The sequence below is a fragment of the Chelon labrosus genome, assembly GCF_963514085.1.
Source record: "Chelon labrosus genome assembly, chromosome: 10".
NCBI classification, from domain to species: domain Eukaryota; kingdom Metazoa; phylum Chordata; class Actinopteri; order Mugiliformes; family Mugilidae; genus Chelon; species Chelon labrosus.
This window is the reverse complement of record NC_140360.1, coordinates 11,168,809-11,188,278: the sequence shown is the minus strand read 5'-3', so window position 1 is coordinate 11,188,278 and position 19,470 is coordinate 11,168,809. Positions and strand designations below refer to the sequence as shown.

Here is a 19,470-nt window from a genome sequence, read left to right as displayed (position 1 = left end):
AGCCTATCAAATTCAGAATATTAGTCAGAGAATTAGTTTGAGGAGTAGGCCTACATCTGGTCATGAGAAGACAAAAAAGAAAAACAGGTATAAAGCTTTTTATAGCTGCAGAGGGAGCTGCATGAAGTATGATAGATGTCAAGAGGACCGGGTGTGGGGTTAGAAGAAATGAGGTTACCAGACTTCTGTTGCTTGCCGTCTCATCGGCTACATTAGGTGCTACCAACACCTGAAATGAAAGCTGAAAACGAGGGCTTTACCCTTAGGAATGGTACACTATGACACTTATATGAAATTACACTGATATCCTTCATATTGCAGTATAGCTGCAGCTAACACGAACACATGATTAGAGATGACAGGAACTATAACATGAAAACATCTGTGTGCCAAGTAATTTTCTTTTTCCCCTCTGGATTGTGGTGAAGTACTTGGAAATGTACAGTTATGGCAAATTGGAGCCAGAATATTGTATGTACAGGTTTTTAGTACATAAAGTTACTTACCACAAATGCTAATGAGTTTTAAATGAGTCTGAAATCTGATATGATCCCAAGTGGCCTGTGGCCAAACACACAGGCCTCATTAACAGCCTCCAACTCAACTTGAGTAAATGTATTTAGTGGTAGCTGCATTGCACCACTGTTATTTATCACCACAACTTTTCGCTATGTGTTACTATTGAACTGTAGCTGAAACAGTCCGCATTTGTACTTGTGTCTAATTAGTAGAGTGTCAAAACTTAGCATGCATTGATGCTCTCTTTTGAAACAGCAAGAAGGCCAGCAGGTACAATCACAAAAACTGTTAAGTACGGTCTCTTCTGTCAAAAAAAGTGAGTTATCATTAAAATAGGCAGTAAATTGTGCATTTGTGAAAAACAAATGGAAGACGGTTGTGTTTTTCTTGTGTATTTATTACAAAGTCAGAAAACATGATATTCTTTCGTACTAAACAACAGTGAGAACATTGAATCCATGGCTTTAGTCCACTTCCTCGATAGTGGGGCCCTGAGAGCTGCCTCCCGCCTGGTTGCCGCAGCTTCCTGATGGCGCCGCTCCCTGGTACAGCTTTGTCACGATCGGCCTGCACACCTTCTCCAGCTCCTTCTGCTGATGCTCGTACTCGTCCTTCTCTGCCAGCTGGTTGTTCTCCAGCCAGGAAATTGTCTGGTTGCACTTGTCGACGACCGTCTTCTTGTCCTCCTCGCTAATCTTTCCTTTCATGTTCTCGTCCTCGACACTGCTCTTCATCTGGTAGGCGTAGGACTCCAGGGAGTTCTTCGCGGCGATCTTCTCTCTCTGCATGTCGTCGTCAGCCTTGTACCTGTCGGCCTCCTGCACCATCCTTTCGATCTCCTCCTTGCTGAGGCGGCCCTTGTCATTGGTGATGGTGATTTTGTTTTCTTTGCCGGTGCTTTTGTCGACGGCAGACACATTCAGAATTCCGTTGGCATCGATGTCGAAAGTTACCTCCACCTGTGGTACGCCTCGAGGAGCAGGAGGGATACCTGTCAGCTCGAACTTGCCCAGGAGGTTGTTGTCTTTGGTCATGGCTCGCTCACCTTCATACACCTGGATTAGCACACCGGGCTGGTTATCTGAGTACGTTGAGAAGACCTGGGTCTGCTTGGTGGGGATCGTGGTGTTTCGTTTGATCAGAGGCGTCATCACGCCACCTGCAGTCTCAATGCCCAGAGACAGGGGAGCGACGTCCAGCAGGAGCAGATCTTGGACGTTCTCTGATGTGTCGCCCATGAGGATAGCAGCCTGGACAGCTGCACCGTAAGCCACGGCTTCATCTGGGTTGATGCTCTTGTTGAGGTCTCTGCCGTTAAAAAAGTCCTGTAAGAGCTTCTGGATTTTTGGGATTCTTGTGGAGCCACCAACCAGGACAATTTCATTAATCTTGGATTTGTCCAGCTTGGCATCTTGCAGGGCTTTCTCAACAGGCTCCAGTGTTCCCCTGAAGAGCTCTGAGTTGAGCTCCTCAAAGCGCGCCCTTGTGATGGAGGTGTAAAAGTCTATTCCCTCAAACAGAGAGTCGATCTCGATGCTAGCCTGGGTGCTGGAGGACAAGGTTCTCTTCGCTCTCTCACAAGCTGTGCGCAGTCTCCTCACTGCTCTCTTGTTCTGGCTGATGTCCTTCTTGTGCTTTCTTTTAAATTCCTCTACAAAGTGGCTGACCATTCTGTTGTCAAAGTCCTCCCCACCAAGGTGTGTGTCCCCCGCAGTGGCTTTCACCTCAAAGATGCCGTCCTCAATGGTCAGGATGGATACGTCGAAGGTGCCTCCGCCGAGGTCAAAGATCAGCACGTTGCGCTCTCCTCTTTTACCTTTATCCAGGCCGTAGGCAATGGCTGCTGCTGTGGGCTCGTTGATGATCCTAAGAACATTCAGTCCAGAGATCACCCCTGCGTCCTTGGTGGCCTGCCTCTGGGAGTCATTGAAATAAGCTGGCACTGTGATGACTGCGTTTGACACCCTCTGTCCCAGGTAGGCCTCAGCTATCTCCTTCATTTTAACCAGCACCATGGAGGAAATTTCCTCAGGATAGAACGACTTGGTCTCCCCTTTGTATTCCACCTGAACTTTGGGCTTTCCATTATCGTTGATCACCTTAAAAGGCCAGAGTTTCATGTCGGACTGGACAACCGACTCATTAAACTTTCTTCCAATGAGCCGTTTGGCATCGAAGATTGTGTTTGTGGGGTTCATGGCAACTTGGTTCTTGGCAGCATCTCCGATGAGCCTCTCCGTGTCGGTAAAGGCCACATAGCTGGGAGTGGTCCTGTTGCCCTGATCGTTGGCGATGATCTCCACTTTGCCGTGTTGGAAAACCCCGACACAAGAATAGGTGGTGCCCAGATCAATGCCAATGGAGATTCCCTTAGCTGAAGACATCTTGCTTGTTTTTTTTAAGTCCCTAGAGAGATTCAGAAGATCAGTTAACATTAATAGATTGCTGTTTGTATCCCTCATCCAAGTAACAGTCATATGTTACAGCTGCTCCTGGAATTAAAGAGACTCTGGCTGAATGGTAAAGCTGAGTGAAGACAATGTTTCACTTAAAGTCCCGAGCGTGTAATTAGTTTTAAAACTTAAATATTAAGATTTTTTTTCTCAAACTAGTAATTTTATCACGTTTCCTACTATCCATCATTAATAAAGATATTAAAAAGCAGAATAAATGCATCAGTAATGTTAAGTTTTAATGTAGTCTTTCATGTGGATCAAAATAAAGTCTGAATCCTTCATCATAATAACATTAAGAAGTCTGCACCATAACCGTGCATATCTAAAATGTGTTAATAAATCATTGCTACTCACTTTCAGTGATAAGCTCCTTCAAAAGTGAAGAAGTATTTCCAAGAGCGGTCTCTTTCGCGTCAGCTTTCTGCCGTTGTTTCTTCTGAAACTCATGCCTGGACAGACTCAAGCCCATCGCTTATATAGTTACAAGCAGGATTTCCAGAACGCTCCAAGGCCCTCCTCCCAACGGCTCAGTGACTGAACTGTTAATATTAGAAACTAATGCAGCTGGCCTGGTGCGCGAGAGCTGGTGAATATTCCAGAGGGGGACAGGAGTTTGACGCTCGGCCAGCGGGGCTGACCGTGAGGAAATAACAATGTGGAGAATGTGGCGCTAAAGCACATTGAGGAGGGGGGTATGTGTGTAAGCAGCCATGAATGTCAGCTTTATCCCCAAAGTAACACACACACAGAATAACCGCTAAACCACTGACCTCTCTCTTTAATCCACAGGCTTGATTTTTCTTGGCATGAACACACATTGACTTCTTTAGTTTTCTCCGTTAAAAAGAGGTGCTTTATTGCTGATTTAATGCATTCATTTACATACATGGTATACACTTGTTGATCACATTACTTTAGGTGACCCGGTTGGATCAAATTAAGACAGCGACAATCATATGCCAGACATAAAGTCTAATATATTTTCTCAACATACAGCTCATACGTTAGAGTAATTACCAGAAGCAGTGGAAGGAAGACATCTAATGAACCACTAATAAATGTGGTTTTGGAAAAAAAGAACAAAAAAAAAAAAGGAATTAATCATTTAATTAAGGTCAGTGCTGATATTTACTCAATGCAAATTATTTAAAAGGCACATTCATATCATGGCCTTAAAGGCATTATCCAGTCAAAAATAAGTCAAAGAGATGTCAGTTGGAATTTGAGTGAGCAAATGGAAACTTGGTAGTAAATGAAGTCCGGCAAGTACGATGACATTACTCCGCTTTGCACTCGTTCAGGAAGAGTGTTTTACGGTCATTTTAGGGTGAGTGTTGACTGCCAGCTCCACGAGTCAGGAATATAAAATGTCATCAGACATTTACAGGCCATTATGAATTCTGAAAATAAATAACACTCGGCCACGCTGTTGTCATAACAAGTGCTATATTTCATTACTGCACTTTGCTGCGAGTAAAAAGGACGACTGGATGTTACCTTTTAGGGCATGTATGCAGATACCATTCAAAGAGATTATTTAACGCTTATAAAACAAGCTAGAATAATGTACACTGTAACACAGAGTTTGTTGTGGCTCTGCCTAAACTCTGGCTCGAGGAATGTAATCATAAAATCTTCACTTGACAGATAAAACATAAATGGTATCTTCTTCTTCATTCTTATGGGCCATCATTTTGGCACTGTGCGTAAATAGGGTAAACAAACAAATCAACAACTCTATGATCTAGTAACATAATCGGCAGCAACTAAATACACGTACATACGCATCAAAGCATGCAAGTAGGCTTTAAACACATGACGAGACATGTAAAATGTTAGTTGGTTACACATTATATGTTCTCTTAGTCTTAAGTTTCATGTTTAACACTAGTTCTGAAGTGCTATTAATAAGTTACATTCAGCATAAGTAAAATAATTCCTCCTTTTTGTAGCAATTTAGAAAATAAAATAGATATCTCTGTTTATCCCAGGTCGGCTGTGTGTTGAGGCGTTCTCATTAATACCTGTGAACACAAGGCAGTGTTATTAGACACATGTAGTAGCTTACAATGGTGAAAATATGAGGACTGGTAGGTAATAAAATATATACACCAGTGTGATACCCACCTGTAGTAATTGGGTTTGAACGGGCCATTCTTGTTGAGGCCCATGTACTTGGCCTGCTCATCGGACAGCTCCGTCAGGTGGGCATCAAAGTTTGGTAGGTGCAGACTGGCCACATACTCGTCTGGAGGAATGAGACTGATTTTAATCCACAGTGTCTGGATCAGGGCTGTCAAACTGATCCGTGAAAGGGCCATGTGGCTGCAGGTTTTCATTCCAACCATGCAGCACCCATGCAGTGGGTGTGGCTGGCAAGTTTTTGTTCCAATCAAGCAAGAGGACACCTGAAATGACTGTGTGAAGGCAGTTCAGTTGATTGATTAAGCCAAGTCAGGTGTGCTGCTGCATGGTTGGAATGAAAACCTGCAGCCACAGCGGCCCTTTCACGGATCAGTTTGACACCCCTGGTCTGGATAAAGTCTGCAGTATCGTTGATTTACTGAACGATGTAATTTTTAAGTAACGTCATAAGGTGGCAACGATGAGCAACATTTAAGTGACGTAAAAACAAACTTCACAGTTATACGTATTATCATTTAAATGCTGAATTGAAGAAGGTTAGTTTCTGTTTAAACACTCTCACCCATTTTCTTGGGCAGGAGATACACATCCTGTTTGTAACGTCCTTCTGGAGCGTTGAACAGCTCAATCAGGGCCAGGGCCTACGGACGACACAGACCACACAATGGTTACAGGACTCACAGGCTGTGCCAGGAAACAACATGCTCCTGCAGAGCAGAGCTACTAACCTGAGTCGTAGCAGTGATAGACAACACAAACGTAGGCACGGTGGAGCAGCTCAGATTTAAGAGGCGGCCCTGAGAAATAACACAACACATAAACAGTATGAAGAGGGGTGTTAATTCGACACGGAAATTTTATAAAGGCAAGATGTTGTCTGACAAAACATAACTGGCATGTTGGTTTAAATGTAATCCAAACTACTTATAAGATTATAAGGCTTTGTGGGGATATGGGATTATAAAGGGACAATACCTCTGCCAGGAGGACGACCCTCTTTCCGTCAGGCCAGATGATGTGGTCAACCTGAGAGCGAACCCTCTCCCAGGTCAGCTCAGGGCTGCGCAGACTCGCCTGCGGACATAAGAGGTTAGCACGGGTAAAAGATTAAATGTGAGAAAAGTAATTTCACACAAGAACAAGGGTGTCACATATGTGTCAACCTGTCCAGGAGGATATTTGACGTGGACATATTCACTTCAAGTGTTAAAAAAACCCAACATAATCTACATTTCCACTGCTTTAATTTAATAAGTTAAACAATACAAACAAGCTATTTCATATATTTGTCACAGTGTATGTAAGTGTTCTTTGGCATCTTTTAACACCACTGAACTGTTGTGGCATCTGGTGTGCCTGCAATAAAAGCACTGTTAAAAGAATTACTGGGTTCCAGTCAATTGAAAGGCTGATGGGCTTTAATTTGAAACTGTCGCGGTAAGTTAGAAGTTTGTATTAACACTTTGGCATGTTAACTTTAATGAGACAAATGGACAGGATCAAAACAATACATAAAGAAATAAAGGCCTGCCTCTAATACAAGCCTGCTTCAGTTAAACCCCTGTTATATTTAGTAGTTGAGCTAAATAAAGGGCCTGTCACCCGGTCTTTTGCCCTACATGCGTTAGAACTGAGTAGTTTGTTAGAGAGACAGGTAGCTTAGAGAAGACTCAACTTAAAGGACTTAACAGAATATAATATATGTATTAGTTTAAAATCATCTGGAACTACAAACTACTGCACTTTTTTTTTTTTTTACAATAAACCCTTCACATTCACCGAGCTCACCATGTTTCTACAGTCTCAAATCAAATAATAACTTGAGAGAAGGTTTTTACTTGTGGTGGCCACCTGCCTTCAAAAAGACGAGTCTTTAGTTGGTTGTAATCTACAACCTCACTGCTAGATGGCACTAAATCCTACACACGGGTCCTTTAAGAGGAAGAACTTAAAGCCAGAAAAGGTTAAATGAGGAGTGAAACATGAAGTTGTTTTTGTAGAGTTTACTGGATTATATGTGATATGTCAATGTCAATGTATCTATAAAGCACAATGAATGTTGACTAAAGTGCTGTCAAAGCAGAAGTAACATGACTTTGTGTGGACCCATGTGCATTTTACATGCCATTTAGCAATATTTGTACACATATTTCTAGTTAAAGGCCTTTTAAATCTGCTGTTGTACTTTGTGGGTTCTCAAAGCTAAGAATTTGAAAAGAGATTCCCAGGCAGAGATGTTTATGAAATAATCTCACACACACACAAACACACAGTCAAATTACCACATCAATCTCAGTATTGGAATGTCCCATGTTGCAGACGATGCAGCCATTCTTCATTCGGTCGAGCTGTTCTCTGGTGACCACATTCTTGTTGCCTATAATGGAAGAGAGCAGTGATGTGTCGTAAACAGCCACTGAAGTGGGAGCGGGCCACGACTGCATGGTGTGAATTTAATTAAAAAACAAATCTGTTTTTCTTCTAACAAATGATTTACTTCTAAATTGTTACTGAGATTTCTGTCATATAACACCCAAAAATATTGTTTTGATGAAAAGTCTGGTTTTTCACCCACAAGCCTCAAGTGGAATATTTAATGATCATGGAAGCAGAAGTAATGGATGTCACAGTATGTGGCGCCGTACCAGTGCACGTTATCACCACGTCCATCTGCCGAATGACCTCGCTCAGCTTGACCACTCGGAAGCCATCCATGCTGTGTGGTTAAATATGCACACATGTTTTATTAGTTTGAGTCAGATAAAGAGAAACCCGCTTAAAACAAATTACAATGGTGTTTTGTTAATATGGCAGAATACCTGATTCAATGCAGAATACCTGATTCAATGCACAACACAGAGACTGAAGCTAGGGGAGCACATTTACTGCTGGTTGGTGTGGTGATGAATGGTTAGTGACTCACCATGCCTGCAGGGCACAGATGGGGTCAATCTCTGTGATGCACACAATAGCTCCAAGGGCTTTCAGAGCGGTGCAGCAGCCTTTTCCCACCTACGGACCACAAGGCAGTGCAATAAAAAGGTCTGCAGCACCAGGAAAAAATCCGGTGATTCAATCTACAAGAGGGTTTTTTTCATCAAAGAATAAATTACCTCTCCATATCCACACACAACAACTTGTTTGCCTCCAAACATTATATCTGTGGTCCTCTTCAAGCTGGCAAAGAAAAGCAAAATCACAGATCGTGATCATCTTGGACTTAATACGGTTAGTTTCCTCAAAGTTATAATGATAAAGAGCAGCAGCAGGGTGATTGCAAACATTATCTTATCTATCTAAAGGATTCATTCTCCTCACCCATCCAGGATAGATTCACGGCAGCAGTAAAGGTTATCGAATTTCTGCTTGGTGACTGAGTCGTTCACGTTCATCGCAGGGACGCACAGCTTACCAGCCTTGGACAACTGATACAACCTGAAAGGACACATGGGGAAACATGACCAGGCAGACATGCACACACATCACACATCCACACAGTCACACAATCGGGGACGCAGTTCTGTGTGACCTTCCACTTTCTGGAGCGTCTGATTAATTGATTCCACTGAGGCATGTACACGTGGAGCTGCTGTGACCAGCAGTCGAGCTGTGTCATGTTTCTCAAACAGGCTCCAGTCAAATCAGGCCAGTGACCTTTTAAACATACAGTGTCAGTGTGTATTAATACTAATGTGACTTATGTAACTGCCTGTGAGACTTTGTCTGCACACACTGTATACAGTGTGTGATTCATTAGGAATTGCTTCCATTAGGAGCTTCTACAGTTGAACTTTTTAACCACAAACAAATTTCATGTTAATAAAATATTGTATATGTACATTTCTGACCCACTGGTAATGTGACAAAAGAAATAAAAGCTAAATCTAAAACTCTGACATTTCACATTGGAATTTATTACCAGTATTAAATGTCAGGAATTGTGTACTTTAAATTTATATGGTGTAAACTTCTGTGTTCACCTGTAGCTGAACTCTATGTAGAGGACACAATGATGTGAACACCTCATGGATTTAAAAGCATCTTAATCCCAGTTAAAAACTGGTACAGCAGTGGGCTTTCCTGGGTTTAGTTTCTTAATTTATCAACTCCAAAATGACAGAACCTGAGGGTTCAAATAATTAGTTCCCAAAGGGCATCAATCAAAAAAATGCTGAAGTATTTTGGATGACCAGTGGAATTTAAATCATCAAAATTTACGTCAAATTGAGATTAACTGCATTGTCAGTAGAGCGACAACAGCGTTAAATTACCATTTAGCATTATTGGTCAACTGCTACATACTCTATAGCAGGGGTCTTCAACGTTTTCCAGGCCAAGGACCCCCAAACTGATGGAGAGATGGAGCGGGGACCCCCCTACTTATGTATATGTGTATTTAAAGACATTTAAATTCATGGTAAAAACTGCGAGGGGGGGGGGGGTCTAATCAACCAAAACTTTAGCGACCCCCCTGCAGTACCTCCGCGGACCGCCTAGGGGTCGCGGACCCCCTGTTGAAGACCTCTGCTCTATAGTATTACAGTCTAGTAACTTGACCTTGCTGTTGCATTTGTGTTTACCATATGTCTCTGTGCTATTTAAATGTTTTCAACCAGTCATATAAATTAAAACTAACCAGTTCATTACAATAATTTGACAGAGCTTTTAAATTTGGGCATAGATGATTTGACCTCTTCGGAGAATCTAACTCAACTTTTGTTCAAATGCCAAATTTTACCTTCTCATTCTTAAACCTTGTTTGTTTTGGCTTCTAGTTTTGTCTCAGAATTAAAGGAACTGTTGGCCAGTAGCAGAAATTTAGTATCCAGGTTTTTTGAGTACTTACAAAACAAATAGTATTGCCAGTCTTAATTATTTTTGATAACCTATGGGGTGCCATGAACTGTGGCACAGGTGTGTGTATTTTAATTTTTTGTGGCTGCTCCTAATACACTCACAGACACATTGCTTCTTTGATTCCCTCTTAAGTTAAAACTCTCATCAGATGTGTGCTCCATCTCACCTGTGAACCCCAGTCACACTCTCCTCTACAATGCCTCTGACTTTTTTGAAGACGCTGGGATACTTCTTGTACACCCAGTGGGTTAAGTCTCCACCGTCATCCAGGATCTGAACAAAAAAAAAAAAGTTTGAAAGACAACCTGTCAAATAAGAACAGACTTAGGCGGGTGTTAAATCTATGATGGAACTCTTATAGTCATACCATATTGGCCTGCCAGCCCTCAGTGTTGACACAGTGATCGATGCACCACCAGAAGTCGTCCTCTGATTCACCCTTCCATGCAAACACGGGTACCCCTGCAGGAAACAAAACACACTCTCTTAAGGGCAGAGACAGGCAACGGATGAGAGGAGGGCTGACCAGCAGCATGAGCAACAGGTCCATTGTTGTGAATTAGTGAAAGCATAAGTAAAAACTGGTTGATGTTGAGTTTTAAGGTGTCTTGGTATGCATGTAACTTTAACATATGTTTTATATTTTCAATGTTAACCCACAAACCATAATTCTTGATAAAACGTCATAGCTGTGTGTTAGACACATGGTATAAGTATAAAACCTGTCTATTACCTGTCTCAGCAAGAGCAGCAGCCACCTCATTCTGAGTAGAGTAAATGTTACAAGCAGTCCAACGACACTGAGCACCCAGAGCTACCAAGGTTTCAATCAGGACCTAAAAGGGAACAATGGAACATGCAGATGCATGAGAGGGTAGAAGGGAATAGAACAGAGAAAAGTAACATTGAAATGAACCTGCAGTGAACAAGGTGTGAAGGACTTACTGCTGTCTGAGCAGTGATATGGGTACAGCCCACTATCTTCGCCCCAGCCAGTGGCTTCTCTCCTTGGGCTCTCTTCCTCAAGGAGATCAGGGCAGACATGTCTGGGGAGGAACAGATCGCGGCCAGTTAATAAGGGAAGTGAAAGGACATTTTGTTTTTGGGATAGAGAAGAATGGCGACCCATTCTGAACACAAAAACATACCCTTTATGCTTTATACGAGGTGGATGCGCAGTAAATGGCCGTAAAATGGAAAAAATGACCGAATAACAATGTCAGCAACAGCTGTTGCCACCCAGGCTTTAAGAACACTTGTCGAGCACTCACGCATACTTATCGCTCACATGGGCAATGTCAACAGCCGGAGAGAGAGTCCACAAAAAACACACATGCTTGTGATGAGAAGAAAAGAACATATATAGCAAACAATGAATAGTTCAGAGGGAAAGAAATCTGATCATGTTTCCAACGCTGACACTGTCCCAACCTTGGGTCACTGAAACCAGGAGGAGAGGATCTTAATCAAATTGTGTACAAACAGATGCTACATAACTGAGAACAACAAGGTTCTCTCAGTGTATCTGGCTGTGTGAGAAATAAACTGTGAAACCAACTTTTAATATTCATACAGCAGCTTCTTGAGTGCCTCCCTGTGCAAAAAAAAAATATTCTATTGGAAACACTACAGACTTCTAAACACTCTAAGCAAAATTCAGAGACTGCTTTATCAAAATCTATTAATTTTCCTTACTTATAAATCTATTATTACTCTTTACACTACTAACCGATGAAACCAAATCAGTGGTCTTTGAAATGCCCACAGCGTGTCAGTGAGACTCGGTGTACCTTGCTCTGCAATTTCAATTTCTCTGCGGCCAAACTCGGCCTGTTTGATGTTCTTCACGCAGAAGTCGCTGCTGCCGTGGGTGTTGACCTGGGCTTTGTCCCGGGGGGAGGTTTCATCATCGGAGCTGTCGGTGTAGGATGCAGCTGGGAAATGGAGAAGAGAAAACAAAAGGTCACTTTTGTGCTAAAGGGTACAAAAGAGTCAATAATGAAATATATACTTCACATCTATTATGTGAAAGTTGGAGTCTCTGTGTGTATCTCCTGCCCATGTGCACGTACATGCATGTAGTTGTGTGTATTTATGTGCTGCATATGTGATTTAGTTATAGCATCTCGTGGAATTACACCTTTCACATATGCAGTACCTGAGCTGTAGCTGTCTGTGGAGGACTGCGAGATGGACCGGGAGAGGGAGCGGCGGCCGGCCTTGGTTGGGTATTTACTGAATTCCTGTTTGTCCTCTGTATTCGCAAATTGGATCTGAAGGGAAACGAGACAAGACGGCACACGACATAAACATAAAAGCTAAAACATTCCAAAAAAACTGTGCGGGAGAGGAGGAACAAAAAGTAGCACCATCATCACAAATGAAACGTGACAACAGTCTGTTATGTGCTTTACACAGCGTGTTCACTATGTTGGTTTATGTGTGGTCGCCTTATGCTGTGTCAGCCTCTAAAACCGTCCTTTTAAAAGAGAAATCAGCTTGTAACAGTAAATCAAAGGTGGATCAGGACGAAGGGAGCTGCAGCCCCTCTATTTTTAGATTCTCCCTCCTGCCCTGTGATTTCTGCTTTGTTCAAATTAGGCAGGTGTTAGTGTTGCTGGTTGTGATTCACTGTGTCAACCCAAACCTTCAAAGGACCCAAGATCAAAGACGTGGAAACATAAACTGGATCAGCAAACAGCGAGCTTGGCTGCTCGAACATTTAATAAAAGTCTTTGGGGTTACTATACAAAACCACGATCTTCATTTTACAAACTCATATAGAGTACATGGCTCTATAAATAAAGGTTCAGGACACACAGGAAGTCACAGAAAACAGGAAGCTTTGCAGGTGCATATCATGCGTAAATTTGACTGATCTGTAAGATTAGATTGTGGCTGATGATGAAACCAGATCTTCTACTTCTAATTGTGGGCGAAGGAAGACGGTGAAGTAGCAAAACAAATGCTAAAACCAATGCTATGTGCTCTCTGTCTGCCTTTCCAAGAATTCTTACTGTGGCAAACTTTTTGATCACACATTGACGTTGTTGTTTGCCTTTATGTGCACCGTATAATGTCATAAAATAGCACTGCATATTGTCATACACACGTTTGTCATTGAAGGCTGGCAGCTTTTTACTGGATGACATTTTCCTGTGTTGTCATTCTATCAACATGTTCATAGATCACAGCACTCATTCGAAAACCTCTTTGTTGCTTCGACTTTTCCGGATCATTTTGCTCATGGTGCTATAATGCTGGGTTATGATCAATCATTGATGGTCGCGGGAGGAGGGCTCTTCACACGGCTCTGCTTTCTACACTAAGCGTTCACTTTGCCTGAGTGAAAAATGCTTTCAAATGTCTTCATACATTGTGACAATGCCGTGTCAGTTCCCTTGTTCTCTTATTTTAAATGTCCATAATCGTGTGTTTGGACTACAAACTAGCGAGGAGGCCGGCAGAGTTGACACAACACACAGGTGATGAATCCAGGAACACGCAGACGCCAGACTAATAACAGCGGGTTAGGTAACATCTGATGTGCGCTGTACATACACTGACCTACAGCCATGACTTACATTGAAGAGCAAAGAACATTTTAAAGAAAATTCCCCTTTAAGTCAAACTAAATGCTGAGAGAATACTTTGTGACCTCACAACTGGGTGTGATGGGTAACCATGGCTCAGTTACCTGGTAATCTGCACACAAATATAACGAGGGAGTACACCTTAACAAAACCATATACTCCTACTCAATGATAATCATAATTAACGCTGTGACCTGCCTTCATTTAAAAGACATATCCGAAACAGTACAAACTTTATTCACTATATTGTGTTTTTAATCTCACAATCCTTTCTTTCCGTGGAGCACCTGGGGCTTCAACAACCTACTGTGTGTCAGTAAGAAGAAATTCAAGAAGCTTGTGAGACAGGGCGAACGGAGGAGATCTCCGCATGTCTCTGTTTTCACAACTGAGAGTGTGGCCTGTCTCACATGCTTGCAAAATAGGACTTTGATGTTTACTCTGCATCACTTTGGACTCTTGAGGATTCGGCAGACATTTTGCACAGCCTCTTGAATTTCTGCATCGTTCTTCCTCAAATTCGCAGACATAAGAATTAGAGAATTTTTCTCTCGTGGTGACAGCGTTGCGGAAAACAAGAGGTTAATCTAATTAATGATGAATTACTTAGTGTTACTCAAGGATTGTGTTTCTGCTACTCTTAAAGAGATACCTCTCCTAAATGTGTGCTGTGTGACTAATCTTGGCCTTTTGGTGAGAGATAAGAGCGTTTAACTGCATTTCCATTTCATTTTCTTCCAATGAAAAACATTTCAGTTAACTGCAAAAAAAAAAAAAGAGATAGGAAACACGTGACCTGCCAACGTAACCCAGGCTCATCTGTGTGTGGGATATCTAGCACACGACAAGTTCCCTGTGACGCATTAATCGGAACTCACCCTTTCTCTCCCGTGCCCATGTTTGTGTGCCATAGCTGCCAGTCACTCTCTGGTCTCTCCAGCTTTCCGGCCTACCTCCCTGTGCCTGTGTGTCCTCTGTGTGATGGTACTAGGTGTCCCTGATGCTATTATCCCAGAACACTCCCAGGCAGAGCCGGGGGGGGGGGGGGGGGGGGGGGGGGGTGAGGGAGGTTCCCACCTATTATCATGATTTCTAATGGCCAACCTGGAGGGGGAGAAAGAGAGTGAGAGAGAGGCCTAGACAGAAAGGGGAGGTCGATTCCAACTGAGCTTCTCTCTCTCTCTGGTCCTGCCCTTGACAACCAGCTGCTAAAGTCAGTAGGTCGCATTTTATGAGATTTTTAGTGCCGAGAGAGCAAATGCAGGAACATGTTGCGAATACAGACCAACTGAAATGCACGTATAAACTAGAAATATGTCAGAATCCCACGTAAACACACTCTCAGCTTGTGCTCCTGATTTGCACGACTAAATAAAGGGGATTGACGGGAGGAATTAAACCCTGTTTCCATTAGCCTTCAGCTGCATCAATAAGCGTCCCATCCAGTCCCATCCTGCAGCTAAAAATACCCCTTCTCCGTTAGATAGAAAGCCAGGTCACAGACTTAAGCTGTCGGTGTGTGACTGTCAGTCAGTGGTGTAAGGGCTCAAGGCAGGCCTGACATAAGGCGACGCTAACGACTTAGCTACACGCCATTAAAGCACCTGAAATCAACACAGATCTGGCTGCATTCAACAAGTCAAAGACACAAACATGCAAATTGTGCACAGACGCCAAAGCAAGTGTAAAGGAGTGACGTTCAGGCTTGTACTGAAATCACTGTATTTCCTTTTGATCTGTTTACATCGAGGCATGCATGACCGACTACACAGTGTTGTGAAAAAAAACATACACCATGCTAATCCTTCCTCCAGAGCCACGTGACCTTTCGCAGAACCTATAACTTCCTCTCATCACCAAGGTAATGCACAACTGTATTGCGTAAACAAACACGAAGAAGAATGTCAAGCAACTATTCCCTGACATTATCATACTTTTCCCACAATTGTGAGACAGAAACATTAAGAGATCAAGAATGCAGATAACACACACCTTTAGGAGGGATCCTATGTGAATGCCAGGACACTGATGGAAAATGAAGAAACTAGTCAGTGTGGATGTGTTGTATTTCTCAGCTTATGGTGATTTTTCGCCCGGTGTTAATAACTGTAGTACACACGAAAGAGACTTTTTTGTGTAGACTATGTCAGACTGTCAGTAGACGGTAGACAGAAAGCGTGTTGTTTGTAAATAAAGCTAGTTGGACTTTAAGAGAAAAAAAAATGTGTCATGCACTTTAATATTGCATTGGAACTACTATTCTCATGTCTTTAAAGGAAATGTCCAATGCCTCAGAGTCAGAATCTCACTGGATAAACCTTTATGATCCCTGCTCTCATACACTGTAAAATGCTGAGACATACTGTACTGTATGTTACCAAAACTTAATTTAAACTTGCCAGGGGGTGAAAAAAAAACTGCAGCTGACCTTTGCGCACCTCTGCCCTAATGTTGGCAGACAAACAAGATCAGATAGTGAAAATAAGGTAAAAACACATTTCAGATTGTAAGTAAAACAGCCCAGAGGGATCAGATAAAGATGATGATGCATGGACGAAGTCACAGCGAGTGAGTCCCATTACCACGAGGCGTATTATATAACCGCTGGATGGACTCAAAGAGAGGGGAGGCAGTAGTAATGTGCTTTGACTCATCCACCCTCGCACACTCATTTTTAATTTGCAGCACTGATTGTGTTTAAACATTGCCGTTGATCATGCAGCAGCGCAGTATCCTCTCAACTCTTCTTGTGTGTCATTTTCTCGGATTTTTCGATTAGTTGTTTCAATACTTTGCAGTAGTTGCTTTACTCTTTTTTTTTTTTTCCATGCCAACAGACGGCTCAGTTTGACACCAGGCTCTCACATTTATTCATAACACACTGCTTTGTTTTCATAAGCGCAGTGCGCATTCCTACCATCCAATATGTTTTCTATCGGGCACCCCGAGGCGGCTCACAGTCCACACATTATTGCCTTGTCAGACAGGGGGTCTGAGCAGATATTCTCAGCTCTATAAGCCCCGCTGCTGGGAAAAACTGTTTGTTTGTTTTTTTTTCAGATTATTATGTCCAACTCTTGTGGACAAATTTATGTTAAAAATGCCCTTACTTTGGGAGAGTCAGAGCCAAAAATGACCAAAAAGAGGCCATACAAACAAGGAAATAGCAGGTTCACCAGTTTGGTAAAGCTCACAATTCTGCCAAAGCCCACAGTTTAGATTTCTGCAGTTATTCTGCTTGAGACATCCTAAAACTATGCACTGCTTTTTTTGAGTTTATTTTTATATACATATATATTTATTATTACAGATAATAAGGAAACTTAAGTCACTGGCTGATTGTGTGCCACACAGAAGTGAGATTCTTAGGCAACACTAGCCAGAAGTTCGAAGATGCCAGCAATCTGTCAATTTACATAAAAACACGTGAAAAGGCTGCAAATCATGATCATATCAAAAAGCAAAGTGTCCAGGGATCATATTTAAAACATGACAATGTGAGTCAAACACAGACAAAGTGCATGAGGAGGAAGCACGGGTGTCACAAGTCAAAGGTCAACCTGAGGTACAGAAAGTTGCCTCACGATAGAGAGGAAAAACTTAATACTATGGCCTAAAAAGTTTCCGGTGGGGTTTTATCATCACACCTGTGACACATTCCCAATTACATGTGCTCCCCGTAAGTATAGTAGGTCCAGGAACCTAAAAACTTGTTCAACAAAGACTTTTATTGTTTTATTTCCCAACGCCTGAGCAGGTATGTTACGAGAAACACAAAAGAAGGATTCAGTGTGCTGTCTGTATCACGTTTATCCACCGCCCGTTGCCAGCTGTTACACAAAGTGGTGGACCTGTAATAAAATGAACAACCACTTCTTCTGGTTTTGTGCCATTGTATGACTGCCAAGAAATCCAAGGCCTTTTTTCTCAACGGTGCACATTGTGCTACCGATCATCATCCTGCTCCTGTTACTAACAGCGATGAGGCCCACACACACGCACAGCCCAGTGCGCTAAACATCGACATCATTAAGATTTACAGGTTTGACTTGCACATCGGCACACCTTTAAATAATTCAACGCTTGTGTGATTGTGATTCAAGGTGGATTGGAGCCCCTTGCCTGATTAAAGACTTCATACTTAGTATGCAGACCCTCTCCCTGAGCTTTCTTCACTTTTCTCAGGCCTTGAATCGGAGGTTTAAGGGCTCAACTTGGCTTTTAGTTGGTTCCTGCCCACAGGATGCTGGCATGTGTTTTATGCAGTGTGATTTAAACAAACAGGAAGGCAGATTAGAACAATAATCCAGCCTTGGTGAAAGTTCCTCTTTAAAATTGCATGTTGTCACCACACAGTAATGATTAAGGTAAAAGCTATGATTATACAAATTCCACATGGGAGACAGTGACTTCTCAGACTCATTGCATTTTAAATGGTGGAGAAAAAAAACAACACTTTGCACCTCAGCTTGGGATGCAGAGATGTAACAACGCATTAAAATCTCCATTAAGCTCTCTGCAGACAGAACATTATATTTAAGCCTTATAAATAGTTAATAAATCTGCACAGTACATGTCCTGCGGTACAGTTCACTGCAGTACAGTGCGTACCAACGTGAATGCATCCTGCTCACATGTCCCCTGCCTACAGTGCACACGGCGTCTTTGGCCAATGGCAGTGACTGATGGCGAGCATCACGTTTTCTTACCTTCTTGACGGATTTCAGTGTGGGGACTGCGGTGAACGCTGCGGAGGGCATCTCCCCGACGTTCATGTTCACGTCGCTGCTGTTCTTGCTCACGGTCAGCGCCGAGTATTTCTCCGCCACGTTTTCAGTCTCCTTGACATATTTGGTGGCTTGTTTGACCTCCGCTTTGCTGTCCACGACCGAGTCTGTCATCGCATCCGAGTGGCGCCTGCGACTGTGGAGAGAAACGCCGGTTATTGAGTTCAGACTATAGCTTTCACCGTCGTCTTCTTGCTCTCTACGCTAAGCTTCGTGGCTTAAAAAAAAATGACCGAGTCGACCCTGAAGAAGCAGACACGGGAAGGAAGCAATAGGAAGTCTACTCTGATATTAACTCGCTTTCTAGCTTCTCTAGTTTCTAAAAGAGCGGCACAAGCGTTAGTTTCGATCCTGCGGGTCTGCTGTCATCCACAGACAGCAACATCTCCGAGGGGAGGGGGCGGTTTATTATTGAGGCGGTCACCTGAACCAGTGGGCAGCGAAGGGGGGCGGGGGGGGTGGGGGTGATCATCCAGTCAGAGCCGGTGGAGAGGAAAACGGACGAGTAACAGCTGACGGTTGCTGCTCATTAAACCGTATGAAAAGTAATTACATTCTTTAAAGTTGCTGCTTAATTAAATGTCATTTGGCGCAAGCGCAGGTGATCGGTTTCCATAGCTGCAGTATCTATGTTGCTATGGTATATTATAAGCTTCCGAGGAGGTTGAGGGCAAGCCCCGCCTCCTTTGCGATCATTGGCTGATCGTGCCTCCCAACGTCTGAAATATAAAGCCCCTGATTGGCTGAGCCAGATAATCCCAGGGTTTTTACCTGGGAGGTCCCGTTCGGGGAAACGACCGGCCTTTCTGCCTCAGCACCGTTACCCATCAACCCACTCTGTTCCACTGTGATATATTAGGAACAAAATGTGTGAAAATACAGTTATATAGATAAACTCCTTCTCATTACAACTCCAGAGTCTCTAATTAGGATTAAAACAAAGAAAACCAGTGAATATTTGCAATTTAGAAACAGGCGCTTCTTTGAACTAATTGTATCCTCCACATAACCAACACCTTATAATACTGTGCACTCATATCTATCTGCTTTCTATTTATATGTATATATTATATATTATAGAAGAAATAGTTAGTAGTAAAAGAAGAGTGGTAG

The 19,470-nt window shown here is 42.7% G+C and overlaps 2 protein-coding genes across 2 annotated transcripts; both read right to left on the bottom strand.

Annotated features, from left to right (window-relative positions):
• Positions 1-948: 948 nt before the first annotated feature.
• On the bottom strand, positions 949-3,466 carry hspa1b (heat shock protein family A (Hsp70) member 1B). Its single transcript, XM_084553726.1, has 2 exons — positions 3,330-3,466; positions 949-2,925 (listed from the first exon to the last, which is right to left on the bottom strand). Exon 2 carries the CDS (start codon positions 2,901-2,903, stop codon positions 984-986), a length of 1,920 nt encoding a protein of 639 aa, XP_084409852.1. The 5' UTR covers positions 2,904-2,925; positions 3,330-3,466; the 3' UTR covers positions 949-983.
• Positions 3,467-3,523: 57 nt separating this feature from the next.
• ahcyl1 (adenosylhomocysteinase-like 1) lies at positions 3,524-18,719 on the bottom strand. The gene is made up of 17 exons (XM_084553727.1): positions 18,280-18,719; positions 12,136-12,250; positions 11,768-11,911; positions 10,923-11,023; positions 10,711-10,813; positions 10,345-10,439; positions 10,144-10,250; positions 8,439-8,555; positions 8,234-8,297; positions 8,044-8,132; positions 7,766-7,836; positions 7,403-7,497; positions 6,096-6,194; positions 5,849-5,917; positions 5,683-5,761; positions 5,103-5,223; positions 3,524-4,999 (listed from the first exon to the last, which is right to left on the bottom strand). Exons 1-17 carry the CDS (start codon positions 18,469-18,471, stop codon positions 4,993-4,995), a joined length of 1,668 nt encoding a protein of 555 aa, XP_084409853.1. The 5' UTR covers positions 18,472-18,719; the 3' UTR covers positions 3,524-4,992.
• Between the last annotated feature and the right edge of the window lie 751 nt (positions 18,720-19,470).